We start from the raw sequence: 20,313 nt of genomic DNA, 5'->3' as shown, positions 1-20,313 counted from the left end.
CTCGAGTTGGTAAGTGATAAAAACAGATATTTTGATGTGGAGTGCTCTTTACCAAGTCATATCATATTCTTTTCTTTAAAGCATGGACATTTGGACTTTTATGTGATTCAAAGCAATAGTCTAGTTTTGACATAATAATTTAGATACTCAAGCATATCAACAAGTAACCATGTCTTTCAAAATAACAACGCTAAAATAAGTTATCCCTAGCCCATCATGCTCAAACATTGATCCATTCATGAAACACACTCGAATATTAGCTACACCCAATACTTAAGCATGATCATATTGCCTCTTAGTTGTTGCTTTTATAAGAGAAGATGGAGACCCAAATTCAAAATAAAAATTGCATAAAGTAAAAGAAAGGCCCTTCGTAGAGGAAAGTAGGGATTTGTAGAGGTGCCAGAGCTCAAAGCGAAAAAATAGGGATAAAAACATTTTGGGAGGTGTATCCATCCCACCAACGAAAACGACATAGAGCTACGAACACTTTCCATGCTAGATATGCCATAGGCGGTTCCCAAACAGAAAAAAAAAGTTTATTCCTTTTTCATCATACTTTCACTTTCCATGGCTAACCGTATCCACGGGTGCCTTCCATACCAACACTTTCCAAGGAATTTATTATTTGACAACATAAAGTAAATTCATTTTTGCATTTCGGGACTGGGCATCCCTAAAACCTTTGCCTTACTCTCATGCAATGACAAGTGAATAAACACTCATCGTGAGAATAACACATCCAGCATGGAAAATATTAGCCACTTGTTACCGTTCCGTGAGCGAAACAAACACACAAAAGAGAAGTTTATTTTGAAAATTAGAGATGGCACATGCAAATTTGCTTAGAGCGGCAAAAGAATACCGCATATAGGTAGATATAGTGGACTCATGTGGCAAAACTGGTTTAAAGGATTTTGGATGCACAAGTAGAGATCATACTTAGTGCAAAATGAAGGCTAGCAAAAAGATTGAGAAGCGACCAACCAAGAAACGAATAATCGCATAAGCAAGCATTTAGCATAATTAACACCGAATAATGCACCACAAGTAGGATATAATTTTCATTGCATGATTATTGATTGCAAATGAAGGCCTGCAAGTCCAAGATGGCATCCTACCTAGCAACAATCTGCAAGACATTAAATTTGCAGCTTGGAATGACTCCTCTCAGAGCAGCTCGGCTACAAGTTATGATTCAGAGGCACTAGTGCTTGCACCGGTCAACATTTTGCAGGCCCTTCAGAGGAATGGAGCTCTCAATCTTGCTGCTAATGTTCAGAATACTCCAACTGTGCAAGAAAATGAGATGATGATCCCACACAGCTTTCAGACACAGAACCCACAGGTCCAAATCATCATTTTTGTTACAAATGCTGGTATGAACATCAGTTTTTCTACTAACAATGAGTTCGTGAATACAATGTTAATTGCTGAACCACTGTCATTTGTGCCCATAATAAACTTCCTCTCGAGCTCCATTATACCAACTCTGGCAACTATTGGTCCCTGGGACCATGGTTATGGCATGAGGCCGACCGATTTGGATATTCATCTTTCTCTTTCTGAAACCAATGATGGCTCTGTCCAAGTGACCTCCATCATCTCACAGGGTGAGGCTGATGGATCAGTTACATCCACTGCTCAATTCTGGACGATGGATAGAGAGGACATGGCTGGTTCTTCCGAGGCTTCCCAGTACAATATAGCTACTCTATCTGAAGTTTCTGAAGTTCAGGAAAGGGACACTGAATCTGAGATTCTACCTGTAGTGCAAGCTGGTACTTCCAGGGGTGGTGCTCACAACAAACGCAGCAAAACTAAAGCACCTGTCTCTGTGCTCAGTGTGCGTAGAAGCTCTCGCTCCAACAAATATGATGGATTCAAGGTGCCATCCATCACTGACAGCAAGACCAAATCTTCCAAGGTCAAGCCCAGAGTGATCCCGAATGTTGTTTCTACTATAGTTATTACTGAGATCAATGAGGAGCTGACAGAAGCTGGAGAAATCCCTCCCCCTATGACTATGGCACAAATTCAAGAAATTGCTGTGCAGAAGTGTGCTGTCCCTCCGGAAGAGGTGACTGAAGAAATGCTCCTTGCTGACAAGGAGGCTGGTCCTTCCTCTTTGTAATTTAGCTTTAATTTCTTTTCTTTAATGGTACTACTATCAAACTGGAACGTTTTATGTTGGAATATCCAGGGCATGAACTCAGACGCCAAGCTTTTGGCTTTATCGAATGCTATTGCTTCTAGTGGCTGTTCGGTTATTTGCTTATAGGAGACCAAGAAAACTGCTTTTGATAACTCTTATATTAAAACCTACTGCCCAAAAAGGTTTGATAAATTTGGTTTCATTACTTCAAGAGGCGCGTCTGGTGGCATTGTGACCATTTGGAATGGTGCTATCTTCACTGGCACAGTGTTAATTGAAGAAGAATTTGCCCTTGTCACCAAATTTAAATCTAATCAATCTGCCCAAGAGTGGACTTTGGTAAACATATATGGCCCTTGTCAAGGTGATCCCAGAATTGATTACATGACCTGGTTACTTAATCTTCAAATACCTAACAATGAAGACTGGTTGCTTGTTGGAGATTTCAACTACATCCGCAGCCCTAATAATCGAAATAAACCAGGTGGTAATATTAATGATATGATCACATTCAATGATTTCATTCGCACACAGGGATTGATTGAACTTCCTCTTAAGGGTCGATCATACACATGGAGCAACATGCAAGAGGATCCCCTACTTGAACAACTAGATTCGTTTTCTACTTCCAATGATTGGACCACATCTTACCCCAACACCACTGTAAAACCCCTCTCTAAACCAGTTTCTAACCACATACCCTGTGTGATATCCATTGAAACCAACATCCCCAGAAGTAATCTCTTTAGGTTTGAATCATATTGGATTCAACACCCTGGATTCATGGAAGTGGTTGCATCATCTTGGAACAAGATAATCCCCTCAAATAACTATGCCACAATTATCTGTAGAAAATTCAAGGCACTCAGATATGAGCTCAAACAATGGAGTAAACAAATATCTAAACTTGCTACTGCTATAGCTAACTCTAACTCCACACTTGCTGATCTGGATTCATTGGAAAATAAAAGAATTATGACAATACCAGAGAGTAACTTCAGAAGAATTCTCAATAAACATCTGCTCAGACTCTTAGATTATCAAAAGCAATACTGGAGAAAAAGATGCACCATAAGACGGGCCAAATTTGGGGATGAATACCCAAAAAAATTCAAAGCAATGGCATCTGAGCGATATCGCAGGAACAATATTTCATCTCTGCAGCTAGACAATGGCACCATAATAGAGGATCACCTTGGCAAAGAAGCTCTAATTTATCAAAGCTTCAAACAAAGATTGGGCACATCAAGAGAATTTCAAATGAAGTTTAACCATGACAATATAATCAAAAAAAGAAATGATCTGGACCAGCTAACAGACCCCTTTTGTAAAGAAGAAATTGATGACGTCATTAAAGAAATGCCTGCTGACAGAGCACCTGGACCGGATGGTTTCACGGGTCTTTTTCTTAAAACTTGCTCGCACATTATTAAGGAAGATTTCTACAAACTTTGTGATCAGTTTCATGCAGGGACCTTAAACCTTGAGTGCATCAATGAAGGGTACATCACCTTAATTCCTAAAATATCCTCTCCGGCCACAGTAAATGACTTCAGGCCCATCACACTCCTCAATTACTGTCTCAAAGTAATCACGAAACTGCTAGCCAACCGTCTCCAAAAGCTCATTCTAAAGATCATAATAGAAATCAATATGGTTTCATTAAGGGGAGAGCAATTCAAGATTGCCTTGCTTGGGCATTTGAATATATACATCAATGCCAAACCTCTAAGAATAAGATTGCGCTCCTTAAACTGGATTTTGCCAAAGCATTTGACACCATTGAACATGATGCAATGTTGGACATAATGAAACACATGGGATTCAATGATAAATGGCTCCAATGGATCAAATTAATATTCTCCACGGGCAAATCACCAGTTCTTCTTAATGGAGTCCCGGGCAAGCAATTCATTTGAAAAAGTGGAGTACGTCAGGGAGACCCCCTCTCTCCACTCATCTTCGTTCTTGCAGCAGATCTTCTACAAGCGGCCATTAATGATGCCTTCAGACATGGTCTCCTACATCTACCTTTCCCAAGACAAAACCAAACGGATTACCCTGTCATACAATACGCTGACGACACCATAATCATTATGCCTGCATGTCAAGACCAAGCACAAATAATGAAAGGAATACTCACTGATTATGCCACTTCCATTGGCCTCAAAATAAACTTCCACAAATCAACTTTGATTCCTATGAATTGTGATGAGGACTTAAGTAAAGATATTGCACAAATTTTTTGCTGCAAAATTGGAAAAATGCCCTTCACGTACCTTGGACTACCCCTTGGAACATCCAAACCCTCTGTCCAAGACCTAATGCCTATTGTATGCAACATGGAAAGAAGACTCACTTCCACACTGTCAATGATGTCCTATGGCTCCAAACTTTCTCTACTAAACACGGTTATTACCTCATTAACAATTTTTGCACTCTGCACATTACGATTTCCACCAAAAATACTTGAGTTGTTGGATAAGTTGAGAAGGAAATGTCTCTGGACAAAAAAGACAGATCAAGGCGAAAAATGTAACTCCTTAGCTACATGGGATAGAGTGTGCAGACCAAAAAAATGTGGAGGTCTCAGGATAATAAACCTTAAGATGCAAAGTGATGCGCTCTTACTAAAATATCTGCACAAATTCTATAACAGACATGATCTCCCTTGGGTTGAGTTGTTATGGTCCACTTACTACACCAATAAAATCCCACATGCCTCTGACCCATGTGGATCATTCTGGTGGAGAGACATACTCAAGCTAACTCCTATTTTTAGAGGGATCTCAAAAGTTGAAATGCATTGTGGAGACAACGTACTAATGTGGAAAGACCTATGGCTTGATGAAATCCTCACAGACACACATCCTAGGGCATTTTCCTATGCCAGAAATGAAGAATGTTCGGTCAGGAACTTCTTGACCATCAATTCCCTTGATGAAGCATTCTATCTGCCGCTCTCCAGACAAGCCCTTGATGAAGTACAAGATATGCAAAGACTAATGGCTCACATTACAGTTGACAACAATCAAAACACAAAGGATGTCTGGACCTATTCTTGGGGGAGCAGAGAGTTCTCAGCAAGAAAGTACTACAAATTCTGCTTCAGGGATATGCGGGCCCATAGAACATATCATTGGTTATGGAAATCAAAAGTCACTACCAAAATCAAAGTCTTTGGCTGGCTCATGCTCTCTGATAGATTAAACACAAGCAACATCTTGAAAAGAAGACACTATAATGTTGGTACAAACCTCAACTGCCTGCTGTGTGGACAAAAAGAAGAAGACATTGATCGCATGATCCTCACGTGTCCATTCAGCAGAAACTGTTGGTCCACCTTTGGTTTGGACCCTGGCTGTCAAGCCACTCGATTGTCCTGGTTAGAACAAGCCAAAACTACTTGGAATCGACCTCTCTTCATGGAAATCATCCTACAAGCATCCTGGAGCATATGGAAAGAGAGGAATAACAAGCTGTTCAGAGATATTAACCCCTCATAGAACTCTTGGCTGAACAGATTCAAAGAGGATTTCAGCCTTCTGCAGTATAGGGTTAAAGAAAATAAGAAAGAGTTTATCTTCTTACTTTTAGACTCCATACCCTCTGATTAGTAGAACCCTTAGTCCTCTACTCCCACCACCACAAAGTGGGATGGGAGAAATGTACATGATGTAACTACACTTTGTAAATGTGTTATGATATTTAATATATAACAGTGGGAGCTTCTCCCACTGTCTCAGTTCCTCAAAAAAACTATTACCCAAGAAGATCCAGTCGGTTCTACTTGGCACAAACACTAATTAAAACACAAAAAATACAATCATACCAGTAGCATAATTGTGCAGACACACAAAAACAGAAAGCAAAAAGCAAAAATAAATTTTATTCATTGGGTTGCCTCCCAACAAGCGCTATAGTTTTACGCCCTTAGCTACGCGTAATATTTCAACGATGCTCACACAACAAATAATAATTGAAACACAAAGAGAGCATCATGAAACATGTGACAAACACATTTAATTCTAACATACTTCCTATGCATATGAATTTTATAGGAAAACATATTATCAAGACAAGAAACATCTAGCATATGCAAAGGAGAGGAATAAAACATTTGCAATATCAACACAACAAGAGGAAATTTAATAACATGAAAATTTCTAAAACCATATTTTCCTCTCTCATAATAACTATATGTAGGATCATAATAAAATTCAATAATATAACTATCATATAAAATTTTCTCTCTATGATCCACATGCATGCAAAGTTGACACTCTTCCAAAATAGTGGGATTATCATCAAATAAAGTCATGACCTGTCCAAACCCACTTTCAATATTATCGCAAACATATTCATCATGAGGCTTAAATAAATTTTCAAGATCATAAGAAACAGTATCACCCCAATCATGATCATTGCAATAAGTAGCGGACAAGACAAAACAAGCATCCCCAAGCTTAGGGTTTTGCATATTATTAACACAATTGACAATAATAGAATTTATAGTAAAATCATTGCAGTCATGCTTTTCATTCAAGGTGCTATCATGAATCACTTCATAAATTTCTTCATCACAATTTTCAGATTCACGAATTTCATGCAAAACTTCATAGAGATGATCAAGTGCACTCAAATCACTAGCAAATGGTTCAACATAATTAGATCTCTTAAAAAGATTAGCTAGTGGATGAGGATCCATATCAATAGATTTTTAGCAAGCAAAGATGCAAGCAAATAGAAGGCACATGGCAACACAAGCAAACATAGCAAACAAGATTGCACACAAAAACAGATATGACGAGAAAATGGCGAACGAAAAGAGGGGCGAATAAAACGGCAAATTTTTGTGAAGTGGGGAAGAGGAAAACGAGAGGCAAATGGAAAATAATGTAAATTGCGAGGAGATGAGATTTGTGATTAGGAACCTAGTTATGTTGAAGATCCTCCCCGGCAACGACGCCAGAAATTCCTTTTGATTGCTCTCTGACTATACCGCCAGAAAAGTTCCTGTCTGCTAGGACTACGTCGTTATTTCCCCAAAGAGGAAGGGATGATGCAGCACAGCGACAGTAGGTATTTCCCTCAGTGAAGAAACCAAGGTTATCGAACCAGTAGGAGAACCAAGCAACACAACGTAAACAACACCTGCACACAAATAACAACACCTCGCAACCCGATGTGTTAAAGGGGTTGTCAATCCCTTTCGGGTAACGATGCCAGAAATTTGTAATAGATTGAAATAATAGATCGCAAATAAAATAAAGTGCAGCAAAGTATTTTTGTATTTTTGGTATAATAGATCTGAATAAAAATGCAAAGGAAAAGTAGATCGCGAGCAAATATATGAGAAAGACGATCGGGGGTCGTAGGTTTCACTAGTGGCTTCTCTCGAGAAAAATAGCAAATGGTGGGTAAAGAAATTACTATTGGGCAATTGAAAGAACCTCAAATAATTATGACGATATCCAGGCAATGATCATTACATAGGCATCACGTCCAAGCTTAGTAGAGCAACTCCTGCCTGCATCTACTACTATTACTCCACACATCGACCGCTATCTAGCATGCATCTAGTGTATTAAGTTCATGGAAAAATGGAGTAATGCAATAAGAACAATGACATGATGTAGACAAGATCCGTTTATCTATTGCGTAGATATAGATCCCATCTTTTTATCCTTAGTAGCAACGATACATACGTGTCAGATCCCTTTCTGTCACTGGGATCAAGCACCGTAAGATCGAACCCACTACCGGGCACCTCTTCCCATTGCAAGATAAATAGATCAAGTTCGCCAAAAAAAACCAAATATCGGAGAAGAAATACAAGGCTATAAGAGATCATGCATATAATACATCAAAGAAACTCAACTAACTTTCATGGATATAAAAAGATATAACTGATCATAAACTCGAAGTTCATCAGATCCCAACAAACACACCGCAAAAAGAGTTACATCATATGGATCTCCAAGAGACCATTGTATTGAGAATTCAGCGAGAGAGAGAAATCCATCTAGCTACTAACTATGGACCCGAAGGTCTACAAAGAACTACTCACGCATCATCGGAGAGGCACCAACGGAGGTGGTGAACCCCATCCGAGATGGTGTCTAGATTGGATCTGGTGGTTCTGGACTTTGTGGCGGCTGGATGAATATTTCATCGACTCCCCTAGGGTTTCTGGATTTTGGGGGTATTTATAGGGCAAAGAGGCGGTCCGGGGGCACCCGAGGTGGGCACAACCCACCACGGCGCGCCTGGGCCTCCTGGCGCGCCCTGGTGGGTTGTCCCCTCCTCGGGACTCCCCCCAGGTGCAACCATGGCCCAACTTCTTCCTTTTGGTCCATAAAAAATCATCCTCAAGTTTCGTTGCATTTGGACTCCGTCTGATATTGATTTCCTGCGATGTAAAAAAACATGCAGAAAACAGCAAGTGGCACTTGGCACTATGTCAATAGGTTAGTACCAAAAAATGATATAAAATGATTATAAAACATCCAAGATTGATAATAAAACAGCATGGAACAATCAAAAATTATAGATTCGTTGGAGACATTTCAGTGAGCGGTAGTACCACGGCTACCACCGCTACTAGTGCCGCCCCAACCCTCTCACTACTAGGGAAAAAGCCTAGTAGTAGCGCTGGTTTTTGGCCTATCAGTAGCGCGGGTAAGCGCGCTACTGATACGGCACTACAGCTAAAGCTTAGTAGTAGCGCCTATTGGCACTCGCTACTGCTATATCTACTTAGTAGTAGCACTTTTCAAAACAACCGCTAGTGGTAATTACTAGTAGCGCTTTCCAAAACAACTGCTACTACTATTATTCCGTATACACCTTTATACAATTTTTCATACAGTAGCAATTTAGAGATTGTTTTTACATTATAATGAGTTATTAAATCACTAGGTGAAAGAACCTTGGATTAGTTTCAAGTGCATGGATCCAAAGTGACCATTACTTTGGATCCATCCATTTGAAACTAATCCGCGGTTCTTTCACCCAGTGACATAATAACTCATCATCATCATCATAATATCATTAACAACTTATCATCATAATATATCATTGTCATATAACTCCTCATCATCATCATTTTCGTCCATGACATCATCTAACAACTTGGTCACTAGTTATAATAACAACTCCTCATCATCATCATCATAGTACTCATAATCACTACTCCTACTCAGCATCACCATCAAGTCTATGAATTGTAGAACATAATAAAAGCTTCTCATCATCATCATAGTCATATATAATCAACACTAACTAATTTTTCTTAATACTTAGGACCTACTCCTCTCTCCTAGCTAAAATATCACAAAACCGATAAACCGGTCCTTCTCCATAATGGAGAATGGACATAAACCTATCTCCAACTTGTGGCTTGCGCACATTCATTTTGTCTCCAATTATTTGCGTGTGTGCATTCATCACTTTGCTCCATTCTTTGATTTTGAGCCTTCCATCATTGGAAGAAATCGAGTATGCAGTATGGTAAGCCTTCGAAGGAGTTGGTCGTAAGCTAACCATGTGCATATCACCTTCGGTAAATAGCATGTCAGGCACAACCTGCTTCGGGAGCCTCTGTTCAAAAACGTAATAGTAACATATATAGTTAGCAATGTAGTTTACTTAAGAATAATGTATGCAATGAAGTTACCATCATTAACAAAATCTTACCAAGTTTTTCGCAATGAAGTTACCATCAAGCAATTTATGGATTAGTGGCACGTATCTAGTATAATTTGGGCTGATAGAGTGACTAGTTTTGAAGGCCTCAACATCTTCTATGAATGAGACAAGATAACCTTTCTCCTCACAATTAAGCTTGGAGTCATAGCTATAGTATGTGATGTCTATTACCTTCCGAGTATTTCTTGAAGATAAGAAATAAGCTGACAATTATAAATAAATAAGTTTAGTACCAACGAACACCACATATTTTTAAATTAACAACATAAATTACTGAACTTAACAAATTAGTTTGACAAACCTTTAGGCAAAACTGGAGGCATATCCACATCCACCCAGATGCCGATATTATCATCATCATCATAATCTTCGGGACGAATATCAAATCTTATTCACATTCGCTCCTCAAATCCATATGCCTTGCAGAGAGCTTCCCAATGAGAGCAACTGAAATGGGAGCGATCGACCGCATTGTACAGCTTAACCAAAAACTCATAACCATGTTTAGTTCTTAAGTGAGCCCTCCTCGTCTCCACATTCTCAAAGTCATCTAAACCAAAACCAAGCTTCTCCAATACATATGGTCTAGCATGGCACGGGATGTACTAATCAAATTTTAAAAAATCCATAAATTACACGTTGAACAAAAGAAGCACAAGTGATGATATTAATTATGATGAAATGCTTGTCGTTGCGTACCGTACAAACATCAAAGGTCTCTTCCAGCTTCACGGTGAAAAAACTATCATTTTGCAGGTGAGGAAACCTATCGCACAAACCCCGGTCATCGTAGCAGTACCCGCACTCCGGGATCCCATCGTCATCAGACATCTCCTGTGTTCAAAATTCAAAGATTATAACTCGATGGCAAAACCCAAAAAATCCGGCATGACCTTTGCTAAAAAAGGACATATCGAGCGCCTGAAATTTTGCCGGAACGGAAATTAATCAACACTCCGGCAAAACATAGGCCACTTATCGATGGTCATTGCATTTAAATGGTGTAAAATATGAACAAAAACATTTCAAAATATCTTATATATAATCCTAACACTAAATAAACTAGTTTTAATAACTACTTACTAAATAAACTAGTTTTATTAACTACTTACTAAATAAACTAGTTCTATTAAGCACTTACTATAAATAAACTAGTTCTATTAAGCACTTACTAAATAAACTAGCTCTATTAAGCACTTAATATAAATAAACTAGTTATATTAATCACTTACTAAATAAACTATTTCTATTAAACACTTGCTAAAAAAATCTACTACAATGTCTACATTCTACAATGTCTACATTCTAAAATCTACAATGTTTACAAAGTCTACATTCTAAAATCTATATTTAAATTACCTACAATTTGCAAGAACAGAGACAAGGGAGGGAGGGAGGGAGGGAGGAGAGAGGAGGGGGAGGTGGCGGCCGGAGGAGGAGGGGGAGGGGCCGGCCGGAGGAGGAGGAGGGAGGGGCGGTGGGAGGAGGGTTGCCGGCGGAGGAGGGAGGAGGGAGGAGGGGCGGCCGGGGGAGGAGGAAGGAGGGGGCGGCCAGAGGCGGAGGGAGGAGGGCGCGGTGGGAGGAGGAGGGAGTACCTCGGTGGAGGATGGACGACGGCGGCGGCGGTGGCGGCGGACGACGGGTATCGGCGCGGGCGAGAGTGACTGAGAGGGAGAGTGAGTGAGAGAAGGTCAGCCGCGTGGGGAGGATAAGGTAGGGTTAGTAGTAGCGCGGGTTCGAGAAAAGCGCTATAGCTAAGGAGAATAGCAGTAGCGCTGGGCGAGGATACGCGCTGCTGCTAAGTTGGGCTAGCCATGTGCGCCCAGTTCAAACATAGCAGCAGCGCTTTTGCTAGTACGCGCTACTGCAAAAGTTATAGCAGTAGCACGGTTTATTTATACGCGCTGCTACTAAGTAGCAGTAGTGCATGATTTTGTCCAGCGCTACTGCTAAGATGCTGTGTATAAGGTTTTCCCTAGTAGTGTCTCTCTCTCTCTCTTCCGTTCTCCCCCTTATGCCTCTGCTCTCAGTCTCCGCGGTAGTACCACTGGTGGTTGCGGTAGTACCGCTGCTACCAGCAGCAGTACCACTCCACTGAGCAGTAGTACCGCTCTGTGCGGGCTGAAGAGGGGATAACGGTTGGATGAGTTCCCCCACTATAGAACGAGGTCTTCTTCTCCAAGAAGACTTACCTCTTTTCCCCCAAGCTCCATTATTGCTCCAAAGCTCATTTTCGCCCGATCTCTCTCCCTAGCCAATCAAACTTGTTGATTTTCTAGGGATTGGTTGAGAAGGGCCGGATCTACACTTCCACCAAGAGAAATTTGATTCCCCCCACTAATCCCTTGCGGATCTTGTTACTCTTGGGTGTTTGAGCACCCTAGACGGTTGAGGTCACCTCGGAGCCACATTCCATTGTGGTGAAGCTCCGTGGTATCGTTGGGAGCCTCCAATCAAGTTATGGAGATTGCCCCAACCCTGTTTGTAAAGATTTGGTCGCCGTCTTCAAGGGCACCATAGTGGAATCACGGCATCTCGCATTGTGTGAGGGCGTGAGGAGAATACGGTGGCCCTAGTGGCTTCTTGGGGAGCATTGTGCCTCCACACCGCTCCAACGGAGACGTACTTCCCCCAAAAGGGAAGGAACTTCGGTAACACATCCTCGTCTCCACCGGCTCCACTTGTGGTTATCTCATCCCTTTACTTTGTGCAAGCTTCTATTGTGTTGTATCATTAGCTTGCACTTGTTGTTGTGGTTGTTTGCATCATATAGATTGTTCACCTAGTTGCACATCTAGACAACTTATTTGTTGCTAAACCTAATTTGTGTAGAAAAGCTAAAAATTGGTAGTTGCCTATTCACCCCCCCTCTAGTCAACCATATCGATCCTTTCAAGGGGGCCAGAAGGGGCATAGATTGGCGACAAGCTCAGGGGGCACGCCCCAGGGGGGCGCCCCCCAGTCTTGTGGGCCCCCTATGGCTCCTCTAACCCTAATTCTTCTTCTATAAATACCCAAATATTCCTCGAAGACCACACGGCCCACCAAAATACTGTTCCGCCACCGCAAGCTTCTGTTCTTGTAAGATCTCATCTTGGGGCCTATTCCGGCACTCCGCCAGAGGGGGATTCGATCATGGAGGGATTCTACATCAACCTTGTTGCCCTTTTGATGATGTGTGAGTAGTTTACCAAGGACATATGGGTCCATAGCAAGTAGCTATATGGCATCTTCTCTCTCTTTGATCTTCAATACAATGTTCTCCTCGATGTTCTTGGAGGTCTATTCGATGTAATCTTCTTTTGCGGTGTGTTTTTTGAGATCCGATGAATTGTGAGTTTATGTTCAAATTCTCTATGAATATTATTTGTGTCTTCTCTAAACTCTTTTATGCATGATTTATATATCTTTGTATTTCTCTCTGATCTATTGATTTGGTTTGGCCAACTAGATTGATTTTTCTTGCATTGGGAGAGGTGCTTTGTGATGGGTTCAATCTTGTGGTGCTCAATCCCAGTGACAGAAGGGGACATGACACGTATTTGTATTGTTGCCATTAAGGATAAAAAGATGGGGTTTATTCATATTGATTGGATCTATCCCTCTACACAATGTCATCTTGCTTAAGGCGTTACTCCGTTCTTGTTAACTTAATACACTAGATGCATGCTGGATAGCGGTCGATGTGTGGAGTAACAGTAGTAGATGCAGGCAGGAGTCGGTCTACTTGTCTCGGACGTGATGCCTATATACATGATCATTGCCTTGGATATCTACATAATTATTCGCTTTTCTATCAATTGCTCAACAGTAATTTGTTTACCCACCATATGAGTTCTTTCAAGAGAGAAGCCTCTAGTGAAAACTATGGCCCCCGGGTCTATCTTTTATCATATTATTTTCAGATCTACAAAACCAAAAACGCAAAAATACCTTGCTGCAATTTATTTACTTTTATCTTATTTTGCACTTTTACTTATCTTTTATATCTATCACTATCAGATCTCATCCGTGCCAGTAACCGTGAAGGGATTGACAACCCCTTTATCGCGTTGGGTGCAAGTACTTGTTTGTTTGTGTAGGTGCTATCATTGGAGACTTGTGTGTTCCTCCTACTGGATTGATACCTTGGTTCTTCACTGAGGAAAAATACTTACCTCTACTTTGATGCATCACCCTTTCCTCTTCAAGTGAAAAACCAACGCAAGCTCAGGAAGTTGCACCCCACACACCCTCGACAGATTGAGGAGAGACATGATCTAGCAAGACTCATGATTGGGGAAGCAGAAGATGTTGGTGGGGGAGATGTCGGTGTAGTATGTGAAGGTCATCTCCTGGCTAGGCATGCTCACCATCTCCATGGACATGTTAGCATTGACCCCTATGTCGTGCCGTCGGTAGGCTCCTATGCCATCGTCGTCACTGCAACGGGAGAGAGATATTGCGGGGGTTAAACAAAGGATGAATTCGTATTGTTAGGCGACTGCATTGGCAAAGAGTGCCAAGATCAGGGCTATCCTACATGCTTTGTCTGGTGGAATGACCAAGGCGGCAAGGGGAGAGGAGGAATCGGGCTTGGTGGCAGGTAGCTCATAGGATTGCGGGCCTAGTGCGCACTTGCTCAACTTGTATGCAATGTGTTGTCCATTGACTCAGGCATGCACTCGCTCCTTGTTTTCAATAGTTGGTCTACATATTTTATTTTATTTAGCAAACAACTCGAATTTATTGATCTATTAAGGAACATAATATATGAGATCACATAAACTGAAGCGAAACTATCCATGGCAAAAATTGAAGTTACATTAGGGATTCTTTGATTTGTTGGATTCTAAATGTGGGAATAGGAAAAAAATGAATTGCAATGTCAATTTCATTTGAATCCTACATGCTTTTTATTCACTTGATCGTATCACATGGAAAATGAATAATTCTTTTCAAGACTTGAACGTATACTAAATTTCCTATGGAATATAGTATAAAGAATACTTACGAAAAAATCTGTAGGAGTTAATACTAAGAAACCTTAAGGATTCTGATCATCCAAAGTTACTATGGAAACCCTTTGAAGCGATGAAGTCATTTTTGAACCGAAATCCATAGAACAATTGTTCAACGAATTTTTTTCATTAATCGAATAAATTATCTACAAACACTCAACTAAAATAAAGCAACAAAAATTAGCCTACTCCAGTTCTTAGAAAATCCATTCGAAAAAATTAGACTAGATGTGAGTCAACCCACTCTATGAAGCGCCATTGATGCTGGATCTTGACCCTGGACTTAATCAGCGGAAGATCATTCCTGAGCAGAAATTTCCAACTTGTAAAGTGTGGTTTTGAGTTTTGAAGATTTTTGAATTCTCTGAATCCAAATGTGCCAACATCCCATGATGATGTTCATTCCAAAGTCACGTGGCATGGAATCTAGAAGTAGGATAATTTCATCTAGAGCAAAGATCCCTCTCTTCTATTGCTGCTTATGGAGTTCAAGTATTCAATTGCAAAAGAGCAGCCCCAGAAAATATGCAAGGCAGTTTCATCAGTGTGCAAGTTGCGTAGCTCACATAGGTGGATTGAAGGGGAAAAAGTTCCTCTGCGGCAACTTTCTTGTGTTCACTCTGTCAAGTAGTTACAGCCAGAAGAAAATTTTGTATCTGAACATAGCTGCATATTCTAGATAATTTTTAAAATGTGATGACCACTATCATGCCTATGTGACCACTTATATAGCTGCATGGAGGAGAAAACATTATGTTTCCAGGGGTATATCCATTTTTCAGCAGCCGTTGAGAAGTGTGATTGCTAAATTGTCATACAAAATTCCTGGTACTATTTGTATCCTTGGTTTGACAGTGGTGTGTGGAAAAGCTCGATGAAATCAGAGGCAACCCAAGCATCCTTTATGTAGATGTTCTCATGTAAGCAGAAAGAAAATAGCTCTAGAAACCTATCCTTCAAAGCCTCATTAGACAAATTATCTGGCCAAAGCAATGATGTATCTCCTCTGCCAACCTTCACTTGTGCAAAATGCTTATAATCCGGTATAAGTTTTAAGATGCTTTTCCACCAAAATGAACTTGCAGCTCTATCAAGATCAAGTCTGTTTGTGCAGTAGGATTCTCAAATGAACTTAACCTTGAGGATATCAGCTATGTTGAAGAATTTATCAAGGTTTTTCATAAGCAGACACTTGTTATTCTTAGCTAGGTTAGGAACTCCTAGACCTCTTGTGTTCTTGTGTTGACAAACTTTGTCCCAAGCTATGAGAGTAGACCCTCCATCTTCCATACCCTATTCTCTCTAGAAGAAATGTCTGAGGTATTTGTTTGAGTTAACAATTACACCAGCTAGGAGTGTGAGTGTACACATGAAAAAGATGGGCAGGCTATAAAAAAGCGACTTAACCAAGGTAAGTTTGTCTCCATGGGATATTAGAGTCGAGCAACCAACTAGTCTCCTTTAAATTCTTTGCATTATTGGGGAAAAATCCTCAATTTTGGGCTTGGACTAATGGGTTCTACGATAGGGTGCATCGACTGCAAATTAAAATTTCCTACCCGTAGAACATCCAGGAACATGCTACAACAGATGAATCCTGGATCGTTGCCACTAGACGCGCAGTGCCGTGCAGCGGAAGTAGAGTTGGGGCAGCGCATCTCCGGAGTCGTCTCCTCCTCGATCTCCCTCGGTCAGTCGATCGTCGGATCCCACGTACAGGTTCGCCGGAGTGGCGCAAGTGCACCACCTCTAACGGTATCCGCGCATGCAGGAGGAACGCCGTGCAGCGGACTGCTAGGTCCGATCGCATAGCCAACGGCGAGTGGTGGTCTCTAGTTGCAACACATGCAAAGCCCTAGTGACGGTGCTGAAGTGATCAACAGAATGAGTGTACCGCATCTGCACTCTATATAGGCATCCGTCGCGGGCTCAACACCTGGGCCTCGCACGGATTCTAAAGCCCAAATTCTTTTCGGCATGGATCCAAGTCCGAGTAGGATCACACCTGGAGTCGGATCCGGCCTCACAAGTTCCTTCCCTTAAGCGCGTGACCCCTTAGGTTTAAGTCGGCTTGGTCACAGGTCGGATCACCTTTGACCTATTCGGTTGGTAGCGGCCTTTAGCAAGGCATGCCGACTACCAAGTAGACAATGAAGCCGGTTGGCGAACCTGTACAACTTGTCACACTTCCGTTCCCTTTGCCACACGATATATGTTGTCGGGCTCAAGGCGAGTTTGTCATCCTTGTGCTTGCACAACCTCTTTCTCGTTCCAGTGATGTTGACCACTAACCGGATTATCTCATAATCCTTGTCGCATGGCCATACTTATCTTGGTCAGATCACACGAGGGGCCCAGAGTATATCTCTCCTGATTGGAGGGGCAAATCCCATCTTGCTCGACCATGTCTTGCAACATGGGCCTGGACAAACCCGAAACCTACCTTTATAACTACCTAGTTACCCAGATACTGAGTAGCGTTTGGTCGGCCCAAAGCATATCTATCACCATCCCGAGTACATGCGCCAACTCAGGTCTTAGGACATAGAACGTATGTTGTACTAGAGACTCACAAATGACGTATCGTTGCGTCTCATAGTCGGGTCTGTTTGACTCGGACCTTATCTGGACTCGGATCCGACTATGTCGTATCCAACCAAATCCTTTCAAGTCCATATTATCCGGTTAGCATCCAATGCTCCATTGCCAGTGAGATCGAGTCATCCACTATGTCGTATGCTAGTATAGTCAGTTGCGCGTCCGCACAACCCTTTCGACTAGGGACCTTTTAAGACTGTCATCATACAATGCATAGTCCCACAAACAAGTCACGTACTTGCTGATACACATCTCCAAGGACTATCTTTATTCATAAACACATAGGAAATATCATCATACATGATTGCCTCTAGGGCATATCTCCCACACGCACAAATACAAAAGGAACCCCAAATAAGTAAAAGGTAGACTTCCTAACTTGCAACCAAGAGCATGTGCCTAAACCCGCATCTGTTGTAAGGAAGTGTTTATGGGGACCAAAACAGATTTGCCATACTTGACTCTCAGAGTAGTGTAAGCAGATAAATGCATAAGCAGGTTTCTAATTTGATTTAGCTGGTTGGAGCAAGTAGGCATGATTAATACAGTGTCATCAGCATATTGTATTGCACGGAAATCGGGACAAGAGAGGAAGGTGATGGGGGCTTGGATCAGCCCATTTGCCATAGCTTCATCGAGAATTGATTGCAATAAATCAGCTGCCAGTAAAAAGAGAAATGGGAAGAGTGAGTCTCCTTGTCTGGGCACACCATTTAGAGGGACATAGAAAAAAGCGGAGGAAAAAATCATTTGCATCTAGGCCTACTTGCGATTAGGGGCTCTTTAATTGTGTTATGTTTAATTATATCAAAAGCTTTTTTTAAATCCAGCTTTAGGATAACCAAGCTTTCTCCAGATTGGTGACACCGGTGGATGTATTCATATCGCCTGGCAAGGGCGATATGCTAACACAAACCAAAAGGGAAGAAGAGAGTCTTGGATTGTTCTTGTCTTTGGAAAGCCATACTGGTTGATGCGCACAAGATTAAGTACGATGGTTTACAGCCTGTTTGCAAGCAACTTTGTAATGATCTTGGTTGAACTTGCTCCACCTATTGCACCTCAAAACTTGCACAAGCTGAACAAACCATTTGCCAATTGCCATTTATCAGGGACTCCATCTATCGCCAAATATTTATGAATCCAAACGGCAAGGTCTTAAAGCCCCAACATATTAAATCCAAACAGAAACTCACCCTATTACAGTAAGTTTGCACACGGCAGCAGAAAACACGTCGCTCGCATTCCGAATCTGAAAAGGACGGCGACCCCCCACGAGAAGAGCGCTGGCACTACGACGGAATGTGCCAAACTGCAAGCCGAACGGAAGGGAAGGGAACGCGCCTCGCCACGCACCTGTCGCGCCACCTCCCACCCATCGCGGCCGTCGACATCGCATCCCACGACCCCACCCCACCCCCTTCCCGGGCCGTCCGCCTCAGCTACCAAGTCGGCCAGACCAACCAACCATCAACGCACAGCTCACTCCAGCACTCCTCCTCCCTCCCCCTTCTCTCTCCCTCCCGCTCTGCTGGTCAGGTCGACGCTGCCATCTGCCTGCCATGTGGGCCTCGCCAGGGAGGCTGCCGGCGATGGAGGAGGAGGAGGAGTGCGAGGCGGGCGCGGGCCACCGGGCGCCGATGGCGTCCTGCTGGGGCCGCTTCGGCCTCGCGGCGCTGTGGCACAGGCTCCGGCACCTTTTCCTGGCGAGGCGGAGGGCGCGGCACGGCCGCTCCATCCTCGGCGCCGGCGGGCTCAACTACGACCCGCTGAGCTACGCGCAGAACTTCGACGACAGCAGCCTTGAGCTCCACGAGCCGGACTTCACGGCCAGGTTCGCGCCCGCCCGCAACGCCAGCTCGCCCAGGCGGGCAAGAGCATGACGACGCGCCACTTCTCGGCGCCCCGGTGGCATACGGAGGATCCCTTTTGCCACTTCCGTGCGCCCCTTTGAGTGGTAAAAAGGCTTTATTTAATCCACGTATTTTCGGATAAATGTACATGTACGTGTCATGCGGATGACGCAAGTAGTTTTCGTTTTTATTCGCCGGGTGTAAATATTCTTGTGCTGTTCTCCAAAAGAAAAAGAAAACAGCAGGGGTTGTGATGAACTGAATAGGAGCCTCCTATTAAATTCAGAACAAGTTCGTCCTTATTAATTTTGGGTGTAGCTAGGTCTCAGTCGACTAAGACTTAACCAAGTCTAAGTTAAGTGATATAGTATGCAAGAAAGAAGAAAGAAAAACCGAAAAGAATTTTTTGCACGAATATCCATGCAAAATTAAAGAAAGATACTATCGACTGAGACATAACGAAGTCTAAGTCGACTGAGACTTAGCAAAACTGATTAATTTTCTACGCTCCAAATGAGCATTACGTTCCGAGCATTTCATGTGGTACTTATCTCAGCTTCGGCTTAATCGATAGCGGTTTAAGCTAAATAGCTCATTGCACGTCAAATAAGTTGCTGGATATTACTTTGTTGGCTTGTTTTGAAGTCTTTCAGAGTCGCGTCTAGGCATTATTATAAACAGTGTATATTAGTCCCTGGGATGCTTTTGCGGTTTTGCCGGTACCATTGTCGACTTTTCTTTGCTGTCTTGATCGAATTATTTGATATTTGAGCGCTGCTTCTGTTGGAAAAGGGAAAGAGATATGACGGATATGCCTTTTGTTTGGGGAGTGTTTGCTACTAATTGTAGCTTAGCTTTCGGAGGGAATATTCTCATGAAAATCTATGGATAACGCATCAACACGCAACTTGGGAGAAAATATCATAAACCAGGCCATTAGAGCATCTACGGCCGGACTTTGCAAATCCAGTCCCTTATACGGCCGTGGACGTGTCCA

General features: G+C 42.2%; 1 protein-coding gene across 1 annotated transcript; it reads left to right on the top strand.

The window, feature by feature from the left end:
• Window positions 1–18,903: 18,903 nt before the first annotated feature.
• LOC109762832 (uncharacterized) lies at window positions 18,904–19,622 on the top strand. Its single transcript, XM_020321713.4, has one exon. It carries the CDS (start codon window positions 19,026–19,028, stop codon window positions 19,344–19,346), a length of 321 nt encoding a protein of 106 aa, XP_020177302.1. The 5' UTR covers window positions 18,904–19,025; the 3' UTR covers window positions 19,347–19,622.
• Window positions 19,623–20,313: the final 691 nt, after the last annotated feature.

This window comes from Aegilops tauschii, chromosome 2 (assembly GCF_002575655.3).
Source record: "Aegilops tauschii subsp. strangulata cultivar AL8/78 chromosome 2, Aet v6.0, whole genome shotgun sequence".
In the NCBI taxonomy this organism is placed as follows: domain Eukaryota; kingdom Viridiplantae; phylum Streptophyta; class Magnoliopsida; order Poales; family Poaceae; genus Aegilops; species Aegilops tauschii.
The sequence above is the reverse complement of the archived record's forward strand: the minus strand, read 5'-3'. Positions and strand labels throughout refer to the sequence as shown.